The following is a 22,457-nucleotide window of genomic DNA, read 5'->3' on the forward strand; positions in this document are numbered from 1 at the left end:
AATTGAATAAGACAATCAAATATTATTCAGAATTCAGGAAAGAACTTTGTGCAGAATTTTGCCTCATCTTAGTACATTTGTTTTATTAGACTTTGACCCCCATACCTGTAATAACAGAAACAAATCAATTGCTTTCCTTTTTCTCTAGCATATAAATGGCATAATGTGTTGACTTTTTTACCCTAGCATATTGCCATAAGTTCAGGAGAGGTTAGTTTGGATTCCTTTTAATGAAAGGCAATGAAAAATATTATATGCCATATAGTAATATTAAAAGCAAATATAGATGTAACAGGATTAAATAGCCACCAGGACTGCATTTGTAGTAAGGAAGTGTTATGGTTTTCTGTTATATCCAGTTTTAGCTGTTGCTTCCTGAGCCTGAGAGTGTCACAGTACCCTTTCCTGGGTCAAATCTGTGCTGAAATACAAAACGAGAAATTCACCTGACATTACCATCCTAGTTCAATGAGATGAGAGTGAGGGACCCTGGCATAGCAAAACATTTCTGTCTCTTTGAAAGCACTTGAACAGCCTGATTGACCTAAAAAGTGCAGAGTTAAACAGGTGTGAAACCTCTGGGAATAGGTGTTGTCTTCATACAAACAAACTACACAGGGACCAAATGGTTGAGGACAGGGGGTTGCTGTGCTCAATGTTAATGCTTTGTAGTATTCCATCTTTGTCTCTATTAACATTATTTCTCCACTGGCTTGCAGGTTTTTCTCTTGTGCAATGTCTGAACTTTTTACTTTGAGAACACCTCACTGAAGAATCATGTTAAATAACAATCAAAAAATAACTCATCAATCTGTGTAGATGTGGCAGGCACCATAACACTATGTTAACGTGTTACAGGTACAAGTTGAAGAAGAAATGCTGAAAAGCTGACAGCATGTTAAAGATGATTTGTTTATACAAGTGCTGAAGTTATGTTTGATATGTTAATGCAACCTCATTTTCTAGTAAAGGCCAAACACTATTAAGCGGTTATTTGCATTGATTTTTCTATCTTCTGAAATACTTGATTCAAGGTAAACCATCTTTACTCCTTTTGTATAACTGGAACTGGGGCTATCTTTTAACAGTCACTTGCTGGGTGGGCCTTATGGTCTCTACTCAGTGATATTCTCCTGGTCCATTTCTTGACCTCTTCATCAGTGTCCCTTTTTGCAGATGCTCTTTCTTGCAATTTATCTGGATTTTCCCTGTGGCATTCCAGTGCTCCCACCTGGAGAGTCACTGAAAGAGGTCAGCACCCACTGCAGCTTGAACTGGTGCCTCTCACAAACATCTTCATTCTGCTGAATCATGTTACCTGATGCTCATTTTAAAAGACTTGACAGTAGCCTAGAAGTTTACATTTTAAGATGGGAGGGAAGAATATATTTACTTGCCGTCTATCCTTGCTTTCCTGGCTGAATCTCTTCTTATCCTTATGTTACCTGCTTTGCTTTTCGTGTCTTAGCTGCTTGTGATACATCCTGTGCTGGGTACAAAGGTATTTGTTTGAAAAGACTGAGTGTATTTAGAAGAGTTGCATGGTGGAAATTGAGATAAAGAGGAGATTGAATCTCTATTGCTGGGAATGGATGATGTTGTAGTGACAACTGTACAGTTGGGCAGTGATGGCTGCTCAAGGAACACTTAAAGTAGGCTTAACGAGGTTCACTGTCTGTCAAGTACATTATCATCTGCATCAGGCTAGCTAAGGTAGGAGACTTTTGGGGGGAAATACCTTCAGAGAGGAGAACAAATGTGTGGGTTTGAAAGAAGAGAGGACACCTTTGTCAGGATTGTTTTTGGGGGTGGTTTTGGTTTTTTTTACCTTCAGTATTACCTCTCTGGCTACAGAACTCTGAGTACACACAGTAGACCACACAGTAAAGTTTATTCTTAGTAAATTGTTTGTGTGATACTTTTATAAAATTACATTACCATGTCTGAGGCTTTAATATCCTTTACTGAGCAAAGTAATTAGTGTTCTGATCAAGACATTTTCTCATTGACATGTGTCTACACTGCTCTTACATTCCTTGATGTACTCCAAGTATCTGAAGTAGAGAAGCAGTTCTCTCAATTAACAGCCTGTGTTTCATAAAGTGTTGAACTCGTGGGAATTTACATTAAGGGCACAATTAAACCTCAGATACGATGTTTAGGTAACCTGTGTTGCACAAGATATATTCACTGTTTGAAGTTTTCCCAAGTGTGAATTTCCACAAGTTTGAGATAACAGAATTTAGACACAGTATTTCAAATTAAAAACTTCCTTTAGCTTTCAGCTTTCTTAAAAGGATACATCCAACATTTCCTTTTTGTCAGTACCAAGTTAGATGATGTCTTCTCTTCACTGTGCTCCAAAAAGTATTTTTATATATGTTTTTAAAAGGAAATTTAGTTTCTTACTTCCAGCTGTTGGCATTTTAGAGCCCTGGAGTGAACCAATAAAAACACGTTCTTTTAAAGAACATCTATTTTTACTGGACCTTGCTAACAACTAGTGACACAGAATTCAAAAAATGTTGGCTCAAATGAATAGAAGGGCTACATTGTTTTAAATTCTATTTTTAAAACTTTTCTTTACAGCAAGATTGCACTAAAATTTCATATTCTCCTGCACTTATGAAAAGGAGTGCTTGACTTTAGAATTCTGTTTTAATATTTTAAAAGTAGTTCAGGTATCAAAGTTGTCAAGTATAAAATTTTACTAAGACATACACAGTGTTGCTGCTTAAGAGTATTATTATAATGCTTTCACAAAGAGGGTAATTGAAGATTTTACTTCCTGGACAGCCAAGGATAAATCAGAATATCTTCTGTTAATGCAATGTTTCCAACATAATAAAACACTTAGGTGCAAAGGTCAAATTAGATCACCATTTCTTTCAGTGATGCCTCAAATTGAATTCAAGCAGTATACTAGTTGAATATGCCCTGGTTTTTTTTCAGATATCAACACTCTTAGTAGAAATGAAATGAAAGAGAAATCACAAACTGTTCCCAGGTTTGATGTGAATGTAACCATGTCAAGGTTGACTTGATAGGGAGGTTCACCCATTGTATGTTACTTGTGTTGCATCTTTACTGTACTTTACTTGTTCTGTGTTTTGCAAGGTCCTGGAGTCCCACTGCTGCTGTTTATTTCAGTGTCCTGTCTTCACAGGAGTGAAGAGGAATGCAGAATTAAGATTGCAGCCATACCCTTAGTTGTACAATCTGCTCTGTACACCGAGATCTTTTTTCATATAGTCCTGTAGCTAGATTTGGCTCTTAGCATATTTTCACATACCTTTTGGAATCAGGAGAATAGCATGATTATAAATTCAAGTTTTAAAGGTAAATTGAGATTTTATTCTTTTTAATAATATTTACAAAATTTGTGCTGTTGTCAAATTGCGATTCCAAAACACTGTTTTGAAGAAGAATGTTGGCAAAGCAGAAAAGTCCTGGTGATCATACGTGATGTAATGTATAGTGCCTGAAGTGGTAGATTGTTTTTTTTAATCGTGTTTAGATCACTAAGGAAAAAATATTGCTAGAGGAAAAAAAGAACCCTAATCTGTGTTTAGTTCTTCAGTAGTTTTATTAGCACCTTCGTGTCTGCAAACACATAATTTTCATACTGGACATGGAAGAAGAATTACAGCTGAGATTCTGTGATTTGTGATTTTGTGTGTGTGTATGTGAGATAAACAGAGACATTAAATATCTCAAGTATGTGAAAATACTTACAATCAAATGTATCTTAATATTTTTTCTGTATTTCCTTATCTATGGGAAAATGTCTTTTTTTCTTGAAATAAAAATGAAACTGTACATTAAGGAAGTTTACAATACACACCGAGAGAATGCTCTAGGCCAGAAAAATTCACTGCTTTTAAAATAGGTAATCCTGTTAGAAATAAGCTCAGATTTCTAATATAAGTAATGAAATATAACAACAGATATGTGAATGGAATTTTTAATAGTAGTGCTGGGCTCCTGCAAATATTTAAAATGTATTCAAATAGAGGAATGGATCATTCTGGTTTATATACTGTACTGGATACCTGATGAGCAGTACACTGGTAAGGTCTTATTTTGTATTTAAGAACTGTACGTATTGGTATGTCCTTAAAATTTCTGTCTCAATATCCTTTAGCATTCCTTATTTTACTAAGACCTCAGTTATAATTTTTTCAGTTCTGCAGCTTTCTGTTTCACAGTTTTTCTTTTTTTAGAGTTAACATGAGCCAGGCTTCATTGTCCCATATACTGAATTGCTCAGGAATAGATTTTATGTACATGATGGGAAGCTCAGTTCTGTGTTGTCCACAGCTGCTAAGATAACACAAGAGACTGACATTGTCAGGTCTTCCATTTGAGACAGCAATGCCTACATGGACATTGTATCAGAATTCTTACTCCTTTTTTGCAAGGGTTTTCAGAAAGTATGTACTAAAATATTTTTTATCAATTAATTGTCTTTTGTTCCCACAGTCTATTAGCTTTGGGTTTTGGTTTTGGTGGTCATATCCAAACTACTTGCTTGTGATACATTGTTGTAAAATGCTTCTCCTGGTACTCTGCTTTTCCCTAGGTCTAACAGTTGTTCTCCTATGTCTTCTTGGTACTTCATCTGTTTTGTTTTGCTTTTTTTTGTAAAACAGTTTTTTTTCATGAACTGTCTGCTAAAAACTAATTGCTCTTTCAAACCAATGAACTGGGCAAGACCTTTTATAGTTAACATTAAAAAGAGAAAAATATAATTTGGTTCACAACTTGCAGATTTTTAATCATTAAAATAAATGCTCAGCAGACAGCGGTAAGTATACATGTATATATGCACACAGTAGCAAGTGCTAATTTTTTTCATTTCTTGTCATTAAGTATTTAAAGAAAACAATCTTAAAACTTCTTTCAATATGTTGTGTGTGTTGGAGAATTAGAGTAACTTCTTAGTGTGAAAAATACAAGTATAAAAATTCATGTATATTTTCCTGTAAAAGGCTGGATCCTTGATTTGGGAGGAGGGTCTTTCATTTGCTTGCATTTCAAAAAGCATGCATTCTTTCCTTTATATCTACTTTCTTAATACATAAAAGCCAAAACCTAGCCATATATTGGCATAACTAGGAGCAGAAAGTCAACCCAACATTCTGATAAATATCTTATCTGATACTTAGCTTTTTTGGCTTACATTGGACCAGGAAGAAACTGAATAATTAGACACATTTAAAAAATGTAGCTCTAGTACTGCCTGGGGTAACTTGCTTTTGTCTGATGCTTTCACTACTGCAGAAATGGTGATGGGGTTATTTACGTTAAGTCGTTTGGCTTGTTGAAAAAAAATATGCCCACACTCCTCTACTTAATGGGATTCTTTCCTCGTTGCAGTGCAAACGGCTGGAGCAGGAGCTTCATCATCTGAAAGAGCAGAACCAGACTTCAGCAAACAACACGAGACATATGACTGCTGAAAACAATCAAGAACGTGCTCTGAAGGTAAATCTCCATTTCTTCTTGCAGGCAAATTAAGGTTGTAAGCCCCTGGTGCCAGCTTTCTGGGCTGCATATATCAGTTGTGTACATTTCGGCAGAAGTGAGCTATGGTGTTTGCCAACAACTGCTTCTTTAAACACAGATACAGCACCCTTCTGTTATGGTGTTATTTTATTTTGCGTATGAAAGCAACAAGAAAAAAAATAGCATATCCTCCAAATTATTGGGCTGGTAATTAACACTAAATTCTTGAGATCTGTCCTTGCAATATTACATTGTATAAGGTGAAGAAAACTGCAACTGTTTTCCTCGTGGTACCTTTGCAAAACTAATATTTTAAAGCATGGCTGTTTGATCTGCTCCCAGCAGTGTGTGCTATATTAATAACATTGTTGACCGATACTACTAGTGACCACATAGTTGATACTACTATTTGCAAAAGGGTAGCTACTTGAAATTGGGAGGAGGAATAATAAGTCTTGTCAATAAGAATAAAAATGAGCAGAGAGGCGGGAGAGGGTCAGAGAAAGGACAGTGTAAAGTGACAGGTTATTGCTGCTTTGAGAAAGGGAAATTGTAATGTCAGTGGAATTGATAGCTACATACCCAGCAATCTCACCATCAGCCAGGATAAGAGACTGTGCCAGGTAAGATGTGCAAGCGGTGTGCACACCTCTTCAACTACTATATTCCTAAAAATCTCTTTTATCAGTAGTGAAGAGACAATACAAATACAGAAGTTACTCTGTTTATACTGTGTTATCATTTTAAAACTGTTTGATTTAGACAGTAAGATCCAAAGGCATCTCATTTATAGATAGCTTTTCCTCTGCCTTCTTTTTCTGTTTTTTCTTTTTATTTGGGAAACATTATTCACACAACAACTTGACCAAAGCATAGGAGTAAAAGTAAATCCTTGTGTAGTTTGACATTTCTCAGTAAGAAAAACAATAAATATAACAATAATAAATGGAGAGAGGCTGTATGCCACACAAATGCTGTATGTTCCATGGGTTTATAATTGCCATCAAAATCTGTGGTGAATATTACAAAATCAGGTGTGCAATACTGAAAGCAGATGACTGGAAATGGAGATCATAAACATTCAGGGCTGTTTCTGACTGCAATAACAGCATTGTTTTGAATCTGGTAGCACTAAAAGTCAGTGCTTGCCAGGCATGCTGCTTTTTGAACATAGTATTGTTTTTCATTAATTGCATGCTGACTTGTTTTTTCTGTGTCATTGAAAATATTATGCACAGAGCCTTTCTGCTAGAAAAAAAAAGTTTTATTTAAGCTACACTTTTTGCATTTACTATTGTCTGACATAATGCTTACGGAATAATTATATTTTCAGAGTGAGAAGTGATTTGATAGTTCAGAGTGTTACTAGGATTTCATTCTAAGCCTAATATTGCTCTCCCAACACCTAATCTTTAAAGAATTTCATTTCTTACTGTCACAGGAATTTTTTTATTTTTCAAAGTTAAAGGTTAATTGATCATAGTCTCTTAGAGATGAGAGTCTGGGGAGGAAAAAAAAAAGACCACTTTTCAATTTTTGGTAAAGTTGAACCTTTTTTAATATTGTAGCTCCGTAGAGTTTGTCTCAGTTCATATTACTGTTGCCTACAGTGAGGAAAGGTCCTCTGGAATATTTTTTAAAAGGCCAAGTTGTATTCTTGACCTTGAAAACTTTAAAATGCCCCAGTGAAATATTGCCGATAGTTGTTAGCTTTGATATACAGCACATGAGTACGCATCCTGACCTCATGTAAATGAAAAGCTTATCACCCACTTTTAGTGTAAGTGCAGCCTGGAAAACTGATGTCTGGTCAGGATGAAGGTCATGTCAGTGACTCACATAGGAGTGGGTTTGGTCAGTGCTCTGGAGCTGGCTGCAGAGGGCTGGGATGCTCCTGCTGCTGTCAGTGGCAGAGCTCCCAGAGGAAGAAATACCCAGCCAGAGCCCTCCACGGGTCACGCACCTCCCCTGTGACACCCTGCTGTTCTTAGCTGGCACCTCCTGCCTCTTGCATGCACTCAGTAGCTCTTGCAAGGCTACACTCAGAGTGCATGTACAGACCCAGGCATCCCATATTGTCCCCTCTCCACTGCAGAGCACCTTCTGGACATTTGACCATTTTCAGAGAAATAGGACACATCATTTGTCTCTGTGGTACAGGGTAAATAACAACTCAACTTTTATTTTCACTGTGATCCAAGGAACTACCTTTATTTTAACCACCTCTACATGCAAGCTAGGAACTGTGCTATGTGTTATTAACCTGTCCAGCAGAAGGAATCTGGGTATTTCTTCTGAGTCTGTCCAGGACAGTTTGTATCAAGAAAGTTTTTTTAAAAAAACCTGTAATTTTCCCTATTCTCTTACACGTAATTAATGTTGAAGCAATCTGTTGGTTCAGTTTGGCAAAAGATGTATTCTGATGATGAGGAATTTGATCTGCTTTAGATTTTCTTAAGGGAGTAACAGAAGTGTAAACATCAGATGGGGTGCGGGGATATTTGCAATCTTAACTGGATAAAAATACAGTAATCAGGATCAGGTAGATTAATGATGGCATAAAAGTTTGTGATAAAAGATGAGATCATTACCTCTGTGGAACCCTGAAATACACTTAAGAACAAAACCCAATGGCTATTGTTTCTTTTTTACTTTTTAAAATCATCTCACAGTAGTGAGTTGCTTGGAAGGAAAAAAGTGTAAGACCAATCCACAAAAAACCTATTTCATTCCACTGATGTTAGGGTCTATTAGGTAAAATAAGCTTCAGAGCTTTCAGATTTGTTTTTTGATATATCAGCTCACGAGGCTATTGCCACCCTTCTTTGAGGCAGTAGAAATCCATAGCCAGGAGTGAGGCAAAGCAGTGGGGAGACACATTATAACTGTGGAAGAGGTGTGGTGGCAGTAATTTGTCTAGAGTCGGGGTCTGGAAATCACAAGGATGATGTAAACACTCCTTTGCAGATTTTTGTTTTTACACTTTTAGATTCCATGTCACACCTGAGGATAAAGTGACGAATAAAATATATGACACATGAGGCATGCCATGCTCATTAAAATGTGCTATTTCATCTTACTGTGCCATATAACATCTGCACATCTTGGTAAGATAGGTCTTTTTAACTAGTCTCTGTGTACATATTAGTAGCATGTGATTTTAAATTTCCATATTTAATGTATTTATTGCATAGAAAATTCCTTACAGCACTGTGGGCCATTCAGCCCCACAATGCCAAACTGGCACTCCTAATTTTTATAATATTTTTATTAGTCATAGGGGATTGTATTAATTGATTGAAAAGGCCAACTTCAAATCTTCCCTCCAGTCAATGCCCAAAACTGCACAGAGGTCATTCAGAGAAGCATGTGGGCCCCTATTTCCATAGTTAAAGTAAAATAATCCTCTTCTTTGTGAAACCATTTTTTTAAATCTCTTATTATATTTCACATTGAATTATAGCTAAATCTTTTAGGGATAATTGCTTCCTAAGGGCCTATACATTTGCGCTCTTAGTACATTTTCATAAAATAAGATCTGCAGAGTGCTTTGCAGTTCTAATGCGTCAGGGTCTATATGTAAGATTATTCATTTGTGCTTGGCCTTCATAATTAACATTTGGTCTCTACTGATTCTGATAAATGTATTCCCAAAATGCACAGAAACAACTGATTCAATTAAACATTAAAAAGTTGAAGAATTGCTACTTTTTCATTATTTTTCAAATAGTCATTCATTTTACTGTTGTTAGCTTTGCAGTGTGTAGTTTTGAAATTCAAAGTTTTCAGTAATACATATTTTCTGAAAAAAAAAAAATTTCCAGTGTGCATGTCCTCTTTACTGAGATGAAGAAGAATAGGAAATAATTATTGGGAAAGAAATAACTTATTGTGAAATTTCTTGGGAAGTGTTTAACTGGATTTGAATGAAATAAAGAGAGGTGACTTTTTTTTTTCACAGCCCTTATCTATTTTGTAATTTTTAATTAGGTAGCATATTCTTCTCAAAGCAGTTAATAATCTACTTTAAAGATTAGAGAGACATACTAATTTTACTTTCAAGGCAAACTCTTGAAAAGGAGAGGACTATTTAATGGTGATATACAGATCAGGTGCCCTTTCTGACTACATGAGATTACTCCATCCAATTATGATGTCATTAGAACTGGTAAGGGTTATTAATCTCCTTCAGAGCTGTTGAGATGTTACATCTTTTGTTATGATTGGCTTTTTTTTGTAATGTTTGCCTTTCTTTTTAGTTGTGATTTTTTGTAGAATTTATCCTACATGCTTCCATAGTTTTATTAAGAATATAATAAATTTAGAGATAGAGCCAAGAAAGTGACCTGAAGGAGCTGTCAGAAGTTTGTCTACAGTAGTGTCATAAAGCAACTGTGCCTGATGTCATCTGCTTTCTGCTGATATGTAAGAATCAGGTCAAGGGCAGGAAATCCACAATACATAGCAGTTTGGTAGTTGTTCCAGTGATGATGCCTGGGAAGAAGCCACTCTAGAGTACTTAATTTAAGTATTCCCTGATGCCTTTCATAAATTGTATTAAGTTCTGTTTTGATTCCCAGAATTTCCCAGATTCTTAGAGTAGAAACCATTTATCCATACCTACTTGACAACACCAACCACAAAACCAAATTCAGCTGACTAGTCAACCTTTCGTCCATGAAGGGCAGAATCACAAGAGATTCTCATGTTATAAGAGCTTAAAAAAATTTTCAAAAGCTTTAACATGAAGTATAAAATGTTTACTACTGTTGAAAAGGCAGAGTATTCATGCTATTGAGGCATACAATATTAACTATGGGGAAAAAAAAGCCCTTCTTTCAGATGATGTGGTCTTTATTTGCAAAAACTAAATAATTCTAACTGGCTTTAGGTTTGGTGCTTCAGAGCTGAATTTTCATTAGTTTAATAAGTTTACAGCTGATTTATGGCTATAAAGCCTCTGATTTCAACAGAGACACATGCTTTTGAAATGCTCTGTAATCCAGGGAAACTTGTCTAAAGTAGTGATGGAAAAAACAAGAGATTCCAATCTCTTCTATTCAAATTCCAGTTCAGCATATAACTTCTACATTTTAATAGTTATTAATTTCATTCCTTTATAATAATTTTACATGGGACAGCAGAGATCAGGTTAATTCATTGGACAGCTGGAATGTGAGTTTGGAACGTGTTGAGGCTCAGCCACATCCAGAGCACCACTCTGCCACCTTCAGCTACTGCGACTGTTGTGCTGTAGTTGCTGCAGTGTGGTGTGACTGATGGAAAACAGCTGCTGGTTTGCCTGTGCATTGTAGCTAACAGATGAATAGCTGTGTTGTCCACTAGTGAGATGGGTGTTACACCTTTCTTCAGCTTCTAGCTACAAAGTAACTAGACACTGCAGAGAGTTTAATACTTGTTATTGATCCATTTGTCTTTATGGTGTTACTGTTCAGTACAGGATGCTTTTTATTTTGAGTGGTTGGTTTTTTCTTTCAATGAAGCACCTCAGCAATATTCGTATGTTGGACAATCCACCCTTTTCTCTCACATTTTGTTATGAATTCCTCTGGCCAGTGTTCACTGTTCCCTCCGTATCTAAGAAAATCTCAACCTGTGTAAGCTCAGCTCAAGAGCTTACTCTGTGGAGTTAACCCGAAAGCAATCATGCTTTTCTTCCTGAGTGTCATGTGCTGCTGTCTAGAAAAAAGGACTGCTGTCACATTTGCAAATGATTTTATAAGTATGTTTGAAGATAGAATGCCAGCTTCATATTGGAAATAGAAGGGGTGAAGTAGATTGCAGATCTATCTCTCAGTGAGAGGAGATACCCTGTGCCCTTGGATTTACTTATGATCTGTGTCTGTTTTTCTGGAACTAAGGGAACATTTCACGACCAATGGGAATAGTTAACAGGCTTCTTGAAGGTTATCTCCAGCAAATAATATGTTGTTACAGCTAATCCTGAAAGGTTCTTCATGCTATTCTTCCAATAACTTACATGAGGGTAAAATACTTCAGGATTTGTCAAAGTACGCTGCAATTTCTAACTTGTGCAAGAGCTGTTTCAGTAGTTCAGTTTCTTCTCCTAAGAAGGACTTCTCTTACTCAGCTTTCAGAAGAGTTGTTCAGTTCAGGTTATAGAAAGCCATAATGAATTCCTTTCTCTCTCCAGTACCTACCCTAACACAGGATGTGCTCTCATTTAAGTGCCTGGGGAATATGAGAGAAATTTGCTACCCTGTCAATAAAACTTGTTATAAAGCACTTGAGATCACTGCTAATTTTTGGAGTGGAGGTTGCTGAAGTTTTAATGCTTAAATTGATTTTAATTGCATGGTGGAGGTGAAAATGAAAGACTAGTAAAACTTGGAGCATGCTGCTGAAAATCTGGACATGAGTAAGAATGCACAAACATTTTTCTTCCTTTGCTGCTTCATAGACACTTTATCAGACAGGGTAGACACAATTGCACTCTTAATTGCATTGAACAGAGCCTTTGCTTTTGCTGCACCCAGAAACACTTAATCACAAGGTCTTAAAGTGTGTCACTGAGGTTAGACACAAGTCTGTTCAGCTCTTATCCATGTTAGAAGAATGATTAATCACTTTATGGCTTGGTGTTATTAAATAGTACCATACGCCTCAGAGGATATCAGTGTGAGCTGGTGCATCGTGCCATAAATGAGGCCACAGAAACTCCTGCAGAAGTAATTCTGTCCATGTTCCACTTTGATAATAATTTTCTGCGTTCCTTTCCCTTTAAGTTACAGTGTCTCCAAAAGCTGTTGCTCCAGACTGACAGCCCGCCGAGTTAACTATTTCCGGAGAGGGAGAAAATAACTCATATAATCCTACAGTGACCAATGTTCCCCTTCAAGCCCAGTGGAAAAAATGTGAGCACTTGTTGAGTGGTCTTTAAAGTGGTCACTTGAAGTTTCCTTGGACCCAATTGTTCTTTTGAGCCAAATTTCATAACCTGGTGCTCTGGTCAGTTCAGGGCTGGAGATCCTTAAGGGATCCCTCAAAGGGTTTCTCCTTTGTCTGCTGTCATATGTTTAGGAGTGTAACAATTTGTTTATGTGTATCCCTTTTAGGCAGGAAGTGAGTAATTTAGTGTATGTATTTGACCATGAATCAGGCTTTTGATCTACTAGTATCACTATCAGTGACCAGTTTTATTAACTGGTTTTTGTAGCCATCCAGCCTAGCTGGTAGGCTTTATATAGTTAAGTAGGTTTTGACAGAAAGTTGTTCACAAGTGCAGCAACATTCTTAGTCTCCTCCCATCTGGTAGTTAATGTTTTAGCACAGATAGACATTTGTATTCATTGACCAAAAATATCTTGTGTAGGGAGCTGAAAGTTAGAATAATTACTTAAATGTGCCATAAGCAAATAATACAATATTTTCCCCTGATGGAAAACATGAGAAAAAAATTATGAGACATTTGCCTTTCACTGGGAGTGAAGTTGCCAGAAACACAGGTTTCCAGAATTCGATAAATCTGGTTTATATGAAATGTCTACGTGGGAGTTGAAGAGAAGTTATGTTTGGTAACATTAGTATTTGTATGATTTCCACTGATCAGCTTCTGATGATATTAAGTGGTTGTGTGGATAGGTGGCAGGGACGTTTGTACAGCCCTTGATTCACTAAGTCTTTGCTGCAGGCCAGGATTTTGAATGCATTCAAGCCTTGGGTTGTTTTCAAACAGAAGGAAACAAATAGACATACCCAAGTTCTCGCCTTGGTTGCACTGGCCACACCACCATCCTGTACCTTTAAGGCTGTCCTTTCACTGACCGCACCATCTGGCATGTCAGCCCTGTGTGTACAGTGTTCTCTGCACAGCAGCTACTCAGGATTTCTTGGACTCTGTTCAAATGAAAGAAGACCAAACATTGGTGTTTCTTGCCTACTGTGATCTCAAGTCTTTCGGAATCGTTTCAAAAGAAAGTAATATATGTATAAGAGTGAACAATATTTGTCCATCCTGAGAAGAGTTGAATTTGTATAATTAATTACACTTGTCTAGAGCACTGTATCTCTCTAGCAGGCTTCATATTGCTGTAAACAGCTGCCCAAGAATGGCACTGAATGTGTCTTAGTAGAATGAACAAGCAATGTCTTGGCTCAAAGGGTTTGTTCACCTTGCCCGAGGAGTACAAGTCTTCCTTCTCTCCTGTTAATAGATGCTGATCATCTCTTAACCAAAGCAGGTATGTTTATTGAACTTTGATTCAGTTCTAAGCATTAAGGAATTCATTACTTATTCACACTTGGTGTTTGATGCTGGCTTTCATCCGTTCCACTAAAAATTCCATGCAGGTCTGTTGCTTTTTATTTGACAGCCTTTAAATCTCTCTTGGCACCAGATTACTCCTGACAATCTCAAACATCAGCTGTTTGTATATACCATATACAACCCTCTTTTTCATTGGTGATGATGCAGTCATTCAAACCTTTTGGCTGAGTCTTTTATTTTTTGCTTCTGTTTCATAGGTGGAAGTTGTCTTCCCATGAGGTCAGTCAGTGGTGCTACTTCTGATTAGCAGAAGTATTATTTCTGATTAATGCAGCAGGTTCTTGGAATGCAATATTTTAGTTTCAGGTGACTCTAAATCTGGACTATCATTCTCACAGTCATTTAGACTGCTTTCACTTCATCACTTCTGGTATGCGAAGAATCATCTCTTTCATGGTAATAGGTTTCTATGACCTTGTCAACAAGAACCTCTCATCCGTGTTTTTTATTTAACCATTCTGTAATTGTGTGTATTAACTTAGCATTTTAGAAATACTTCGCACTTTCACACACCTGTTTTGCCTAATAGCAGAATAGATCCCATTTTATATGATTGATACATTTGTCTTTCTAGAAGTTTTTTCCTTGCTGAGTTACACTGCCACTTGGTCTTTACAGTTTGAAGGGTGCTACATTTCAATGTTCTGCAGCATTTTTGTCTAAACACTCATAATAGACCTCAGAACTGGAACAGTTTATGGGCCTGGGTCTCAGATCTCAGATATATGTATTCTAGAAATACGTATTCTGAAATAAAGAGATGTTCTGAAGTTGTAGATTAAACAAACTATGCAGGCATCCTGTAGCCAATTATAAAGCTGTCTGCTACCTGCTTTTTTACTCCTTATCTCCATAAAGATGACAGCCATGCCTTAAACCTGTGATAAAAAAATGGTGTGTTCTAAAATACACTGAAGTTCATCAGTATCTTGTAAATTAGAGTCACGGAGTCTGATACATAAGCAAAATCTACTGTAGAAACCACAGTCATGTTAGGACAGCTGCTTACAGGTGTTCAAAAAATTTGAGGTGTGGTACTTAGTGTCATGATTTAGTGGTGGCCTTAGCAGTGCTGAGTTAATTGTTGGACTTGATCATAGGTATCTTTTCCAACCTTTACAATTCTGTTATGATTCTTTGATCATAGGGAAAGGTGAGTTCTTATAAAATCAGAAACTCTTAACTGTAGTTGTAAGCTTTGTTGCCATCTCCAATGGTATAATTTGTCACTCCAGTCCTGGGTTCATTTTCCTTCCTTTTGCCCAATAGCATGTCAATACTAGTACTACTATGAACCTTTGTAAGTTCTGAGGAGGTGTCATATTGCTGCACTTCAAACAGTTACAAAAAAAATTATTTTACTTTCCTGCTAGTATGGACCTTCATTTCAGGATTACATGGAACAGGAATTAAGGCCATATGTTCATCTAATTCTAAAGCAATCATGAAGCCTACTGGATTGGATTTACTATAAGAAAACTAGGATTCCTTCCTTCATTTGCCACTTTCTGATACTATAAAACACATTTCCAAACTAAATTCAGAGATTCTAAATCTGAACTTCCTTTGTACATAAAATAGTAACTGCTTTCTGCAACATTTAAAGGTTGTCTTAGCATCACTTTTTATTAACATTATGCCTAATCTGCACTGGCACAGTTCTCAAAATATCTATCAGCAGTGTACCCTAATAAAATGAAGAAAATACCAAAAATATTTGGCCAAGTTAAGTATTTTTCATCCTTGAAGGTATTAAATTATATCAAATGTATTAAATTATACTGAAGATGAGATATCAAATTTCTTGAATGAAGAGGAGGAGTATCATGGTTATGTATTATATTTTATTTCATAAATCTTGTTTCTTTGTCCGTATGAGTTCTGTTATCCATGCATGCAGAAAGAAGTGTGGTAAATGTTAATTTTCAATATTTTTTCCAGTGTCATACCATACACTCTTCATTTTTTATGCTGCACAGGAAAATTATCCTCTTTTGTTTGAACAGCAACTGTAAACAAAATCTTGAGCCTGGATGCATGATGACATGCGAGTTATTTGTCCTTCAATAAAACATATAAAAGGTAGTAACCTAAGCTCTTCTGCAAAAGACAAGCTACAGGGTCATTAAATACCAAAGGTCTTGCTCTGACCCATCCATGACCTCCTTATCTGAAACACCTCTCAGAATTGATAGAATCTACTTTAGCTCTTGGGTACAGGAAACCAAGGGTAGGATAAAGGATCAATATAAACATTTCAGAATTTTAGGTATTTACTAAAAAGGAATATTTGGCCTTTGTATGTTTAAGTGTATCCAAATATATGTTCAGAATTGGAGAACCCTTTCGTAGCATTTTGTATACAAGAAATCAAATGAAGTGTGCTTCAGAGTAGAAGGGGGGCAGATGCTGAAGGAAGACACTGAAGCATTAGGTCTTGGTGTGGTTTTAAAGGCGCAGACTGGCCTTGATTCAGAAGCTTCAAGGTCCTACATGTTTGCTCTTATTTGTATTTTTACTGCAATCTGGATATCTCTCCTGATCCTAGGTGAGCAACTTTAGGTTTTAGAGTGAGATGAAGTCAAAAGAGTCCATGTCTGAAAAGTGCAGCTCGGTGCTTAGCCATCACTTACTCAGAGGAACTGGGAATCGTTTTGCCTATCCTGTTTAATTCCCATCTGTTTATTTGGTCTGGTGCAGAGGCACATTTTCGATGTTAGTGCACTTGTGTTCCTAGATCACTAAGAGGCTTTTGAAAATCCCTTTTCCCCATAAATAAGAGGAAAATTCTGGTTTGACTTCCATGCATGTGGCCACACAGAGGTGTAATGGAAAAGTGAACTTTGCTGTTCACACATTCAGGTTGCCAAGAGGAAGAGATGTTCTCCTCCTATGGAGTAGGTGTGCAGTTCTACCCGAGCAATATGCTGGTCATTAAAAAAATGAAAGAATGTAAAGAATGTAAAGAATTTATTTTGACCTTTTTTCTTTCTATGAAAGTGGGCTTCTTGCTCATCTGTCTTCCAGTAGATCTCCACAGCCTTCCTCATGAGATTATGGAGTGGTATCTGGAGTTGGGCTTTTCTCTAGGAGTCAGCTTTAGCAGAGTGAGCTGTATGTTAGGGGTCAAGTAGTAAATTTGATAGTTTGCTAATTCTGAGTTTCCAGATCTTAACCTTAAAAAACCTTGTGCAGGCACCCTGATGTACTACCTATTCAGGATTAACACAAGCACAGATAAAACTGGCCATATGATTTGACATGTTTTTTATTATTTGAAGTCTTATAATGTGTAAGGTATCAGCAGAAGTATATCATTGCATTGGGATTTCAACTCAACATATATTAGGTTTATCTTAATATTTAAAAACTGCATGACTAGCTCTGTCATGTAGCTGAATCAAAACTGTTCATTACCCTTGCTGAAAAAAGGAAGTGTTCCCTGAAAAAGCTCAAAGTCTGATTTCTCCTGAAGAGTGTGTTTGCAATTAAAACGTCAATTTTTTATGCCTCCAAAATTCAGTCATCTTTGTTGTTACTTCCAAAGTTCAGCCTCTCTTAATTATAAGGTGAATATATCTTACAAAGAAAAAGGAATAGAGGGGTAAAATGAGAAAAGAGCTGTCTTTAAACTTCAGGTAGGAATCTGAAGTAACAAATGCAATTGTGTAATAGTAAGTAAGTGTATATCACTTTGCTTGAACATGGTATTAATGTGTATTGGTGATTGTATTAAGCTACTGAGCACCCAAATTTGCAATTTAAAATTAAACACAAAACCCAAATGTCATTTTTAGTTAGATTCAATATGTAAAGAAATCTTCAGGGGCTTCATTTTCTGAACTGTGTTGATTGGTACTGGATTTTCCATCTCCAGAATTGATTCTCCACTGAAGAATACACGTCATCTTTCAGTTTTACTAGACATATTTAGATCCCATACAGTTTCACAAATTCTCCATTTCGTTGTGGATCACAGTCAAAATGATTATTTCAATGCTAGTTTGTTTATTAAAGAAATACCTGCTATGCTGGAGGAGTTATTAAGCTGGTGGTCATGGTATGACTAGTGCATAGAGTTTATTCTTTACAAATACTTTGACCACATATTTTGAAAATTGAGAGGTTTTTTTTTAAAAAAATCAATACCGTTTCAGTGATTTTTTTTACATTAGAAGCATCTTTTGGACCAGGTGTCCAGACTCTGAAGCTGATCTTGTATATATCTGTATATAGGCCAGATTCCGTGCACATGCACACCTTGCAGTGACTGCTGGAGTGTAGTCCTGCTGACAGTAATAGTTACTGTTATAGCATCTAAATTTTGAGAAAAAATTAACCCTTTCTTGCTTAGACCTTGAAGCCGGTGAGTTCCACATGTACTTAATGGGACTATGTCCCAAATCTCTAAAGCCTTAGGCTATTATACCCACATTTAGACTATTAAGAAATAGACAGAGATCAGAGGAAATTCTGTTAAAATTTGTTTTCATAAACTAGCTGTCTTACATGATACGAGATCTGGTAAGAATATCTTGATGTTTTGCTAGTTCTTTCACAAGAGCTCAGGCCAGGAGACATTTTAACAGGAAGAAATCCTTGATGTAAACATTAAAAAAATCTATTATCCTTTCTCAGGATAATAGATAAACATATCCCTTCAAAACCTTTCCCCACAAAATCTCATTAAGATCATCTCTACCTTAACTGTGCTTCTTAGTGAGTTCTTTGGATCTGTAATCCTTCACCCCCTCTTCTGAAAAGATGAAACTATTTAGCACAGGTTTCTAGTTTAAAAATGGAACTCGGTTTGCTCCACTTTTCAGTGGTGCTCTGAGTAAATTATTTGAATACACTACTTGGTGCCATTTAGATGCATTTCAAAGACCTGAAGATTTCAAACCTTTTCATTGTATATAGTCTGTAGTCTGGAGGAGAGACTTAGTATATCAAGCATCATCTTTTTATTTTTATTTTTATTTTCTTTTTTTTAGAATTTTAACCATTTAAGAATATAACATAAAATTGACTGGTTTTAGTTGGTTATCTGTTCCCATTTCTTACAATTGAGCAGAAACTGTTGGAGAATGGAGTGGCTGAATGACTGGGAAGAAAGTGACTGAAACCTAGGAAATGCTGTTGATAGCTCCTTCCCTTTGGAATTGCTATGTAACAGTAACAACAAAAACACTCATTTTCCAAACTAGATAAAATAAAATCTGTTTATCTAGCCTATTAAATCTGGGTGCCAGCTTTCAAGCAGATGATGTTTTAAGCTCTGTAGATGCTAAATCCTGAAACATTTGGTCTACAAACAAAAAGCTGACATCAAATACAGCATTACTGCTAGACATAGTAATGGTGTATATATGCTGCATTCACACAAAATAGTGAGATGATTGCTTTTTTGTATGTTGCTTAGGGTTTTTTTCTTATGTTAGAGTATTAAAACAGATATTAAATTTTATCATTAATGCAGTGCGTGGTCTCTCTTCAAATCCCCTTAATTACAGATTGACTCCAAGGATTACACAGCATGGATTTTAATTTTAACTGAAACAAAAAGAAAAGCTGCTTAAAAATTATTCTTGCTGAGTGACTTGTTGGACCACAAAACAATTTTAACATCTTTTGACAAGTGTTGTCAAATTTAAAAATTAGAGCTGAGCTAAGTTCACCTTCAAACTCCAGTTGTATCATGTCTGCTTCCCAAATAAAATGTTTTATTAACTTTGTCCTCACAAAGGAATGTCTGCTTCTCATATTTTTGTTTTTTCAGTTATTTTTTAGGAGAAAAAGACTCACAGTCTTGCTGAGATGTGTTTATGTTTGAAGAAAGTGACATCAGACATCATATTTCTTTTCTTTGGTAATTAGAGAAAAATTACCAGGCAGAATTGATGTAGCAGCAACAAGGGTATTTCAAGCTCTTACATTGTTTCCTTTCTGACCCCTATTTTTAGAACTTAAAATTCTGAAAGCTTCATTCCATCCTGAAACATAGAATAGCAGGTCTGAGTCCAGAAACAACATTTTCACAAATTGGGGCCTAATCCAGTAAGCCTCACGCACGATGCTACTTCTGTAAGTACCTGTTATTCCTCTGAGTAAAATCAGATGATCAGGAATCAGTTTTTTATCAGTTTCTTGTGGGATTTCTTTCCCCCATTTCTTAAAGCACAAAATCAGCTTCCCAGTTTGTTTCATTAAGTAAAACTCACTTGTCACAGTTATTAGTATATTTTTGTCGTTTTACAGTATATTTCCTCCTGGTTCTTTAAGAAACACACACACATGTGGATACAAAAATGCTGTTAGCGAGGATTTTCTTGCTATTTTCTAAGCCTGTGAGAGACTTTTCTCTCTCACAGAAGATGGTAGCAGAGTTATGTAAACAACCAAACACCTGCAACCTCGAGAAGTCTTGTTTATAGTACAGTAGAAAATATTTTGATAATGGATGTTTTAGGATTTTAGCCAATCACCCCCAAGGAGTGGCTGATCCTTGTCCAATTAGACTATGAAGAAAAAAGTCTATAAGAGAGTTTGTAAAATAATTAAATAAATCAATCTTGCTGCACAATTCCTGCCTGCTGGATCTTCTCTCCTCCTCCTCCCTATGGCTGCAGGACACGGTAATATACCTTAGGGCATTATATTTTTTTAATACACACACACCAAAAAAAAAAAAAAAGTTGCTCTCCAGAGCTGTGTCAAATAAGTGCCCAAAGCTAAGTATACGCAACTTTTTGTGAAGTAGACACAGATGAAAGCACTGTCATGTCTCAAAAAGGGTATGCAAGTTTCTTGCTTTAAAAATCAGCTTGTTTTGTGACTGAGTAATAAGTTTGAATACAAAAGGCTGGAGGCATGAGAAATTAGCTTTTGACCAGGAGGTCACCATGGTGCTGAGGGATAAATCTGTCATTGGTATTTAATGGTAGTTAGTGGTTTGATAAAGTTCCCCCAACTCAATTTGTTAGCTTGAAACATGCTTCTGAGACTTCACAGATCTGCAGGTAAATAACACCATTATTGCTGCATCTTTGTATGGGGTGAAATTTTTGCACTTAAAAAGAGTTGTTTCAACAAACTTTTTTCTCCCGTTTTAGCTGTCTCTGAATTGTTGCTCTCAGAATATTCAGTGGTTTTCTCCATTATTGTACTAGTGCCCTTTTTCTTTAATGGATCAGATTAAACTCTGTTGCTTTGCCAAGCGTAAATCCCTCCTGTTTTAGCAGGAAGGTATTTCTAAAGCAAGCCAACGAACAAGGTAATTTATACACAATATTGTTTGGTTTAATTTGTCTACTATGTGTAATAGTCTCAGTGGTATATGATTTTCATGTCATGTGCACTTAATGCAGAGGCCAGAAATAGCAACAAATAAGACAAAATAGTGGTGTTTAATAAGTGTGTTTGTGTGTGTGATTCCTTCTAAGTATTTTCTGGGTAATGCACAGCACTATGAGTGATGCTGGCAGCTGGCAGAAGTTTGATGCTTTACATTTGCTATGGTTGCATTCTCTTGGCCGAGTTTTAAATGTATTATTGCTTAGATTTTTAATTAAAAAGTACACAAAGTAGTTCATAATTTTTGTCAAAAAATTAGATAAAGTGGCTTAGAGGAAATAATGATAACAGATTTTTAGTACAAAGGTCAATTTTGCAAGTCACCTCTTGAGGCCTGTTTAATAAGATTGTGAACTATTTTGAATGCCCGCTGAAGTTAACAGGGGATGAGCGAGCTGTTCAGACAGACCCTTTAATGAATAACACCATCTCTTTACCACAGTGGACAAAATCTGCAAAAAAGAAAAATCTCACTTGTGTCCTAACATAAATAAATATATGCGTGAGCGCTGTCTGTCTTATGAAGTCGTTTGTGTTTGTTTAAGTTGGAGCACAGGACACACAGTTAGTCTGGTGTCTGGTTTTTGAAACTGGGGTGTGTAAGCATCTACGTCAAAAAGAAAATCATTCTGGATTCTGAAGGCTGAGGCTGGCAAGAAAATTCATCCTTTACAATAAGTAAGACCTGATTTTGGCATATGTTAACTTTTCAGCAATGTTATATGTTTGCAATACATTTGCTGTTGGTATAGGTGTAAGGGTTGCACTGCTTTGAGTATAAGATTTCAGGATTTTTTGCTGGATCTAGATTTTGATATTTAGGTTATGAACCAGTTCTGCATTTTGGGGCAAGGAGTGTTGCTGGGGTTGTTAGTTTCAGTCCGGGTGGAACCATCTCTGTGTTGTTTAACAGTTTTTCAGAACTAAATTGTAATTGTCAGTATCTGTTTCATTTCTGTTAATATATTACTTTTTTCTCCCCACACTCACCAATTGCATAAGTGAGTTGGGGCTACATAATTTCTGTGAATTTGTTCTGCTTTTGCTTTCCATACTTCTTCTCTAGCTAGTCAGTACTTCATGGCAGTTAACAGGGTGTGCTCTTTTCTGGAACAGCTAATTTACAAGAAAGTACTTTTTCAGTTTTCTATGTATTCTTGCACAATAATCAAAAAAACCCAAGGTTTATTCTTTTGGTTTGGGGGATTTTTGGGACTCTTTTGTTGTTGTTAGTTTTTTTTTTTTAATTTATCCTCTTATCCACTGGATTAAATCTCATTTCATTATT

General features: G+C 36.2%; 1 protein-coding gene across 4 annotated transcripts in view; it reads left to right on the forward strand.

Moving 5' to 3' along the window:
- The window catches only part of MIPOL1 (mirror-image polydactyly 1), a 187,311-nt gene that overhangs the window by 85,875 nt on the left and 78,979 nt on the right, over window positions 1–22,457 (forward strand). For all 4 annotated transcript variants that reach the window (XM_069017836.1, XM_069017839.1, XM_069017837.1 and 1 more), the window contains one exon: window positions 5,380–5,487. In XM_069017836.1, coding sequence (XP_068873937.1) covers window positions 5,380–5,487 — 108 coding nt within the window. The remainder of the gene's footprint in view (window positions 1–5,379; window positions 5,488–22,457) is intronic.

This window comes from Aphelocoma coerulescens, chromosome 5 (assembly GCF_041296385.1).
Source record: "Aphelocoma coerulescens isolate FSJ_1873_10779 chromosome 5, UR_Acoe_1.0, whole genome shotgun sequence".
NCBI lineage: Eukaryota > Metazoa > Chordata > Aves > Passeriformes > Corvidae > Aphelocoma > Aphelocoma coerulescens.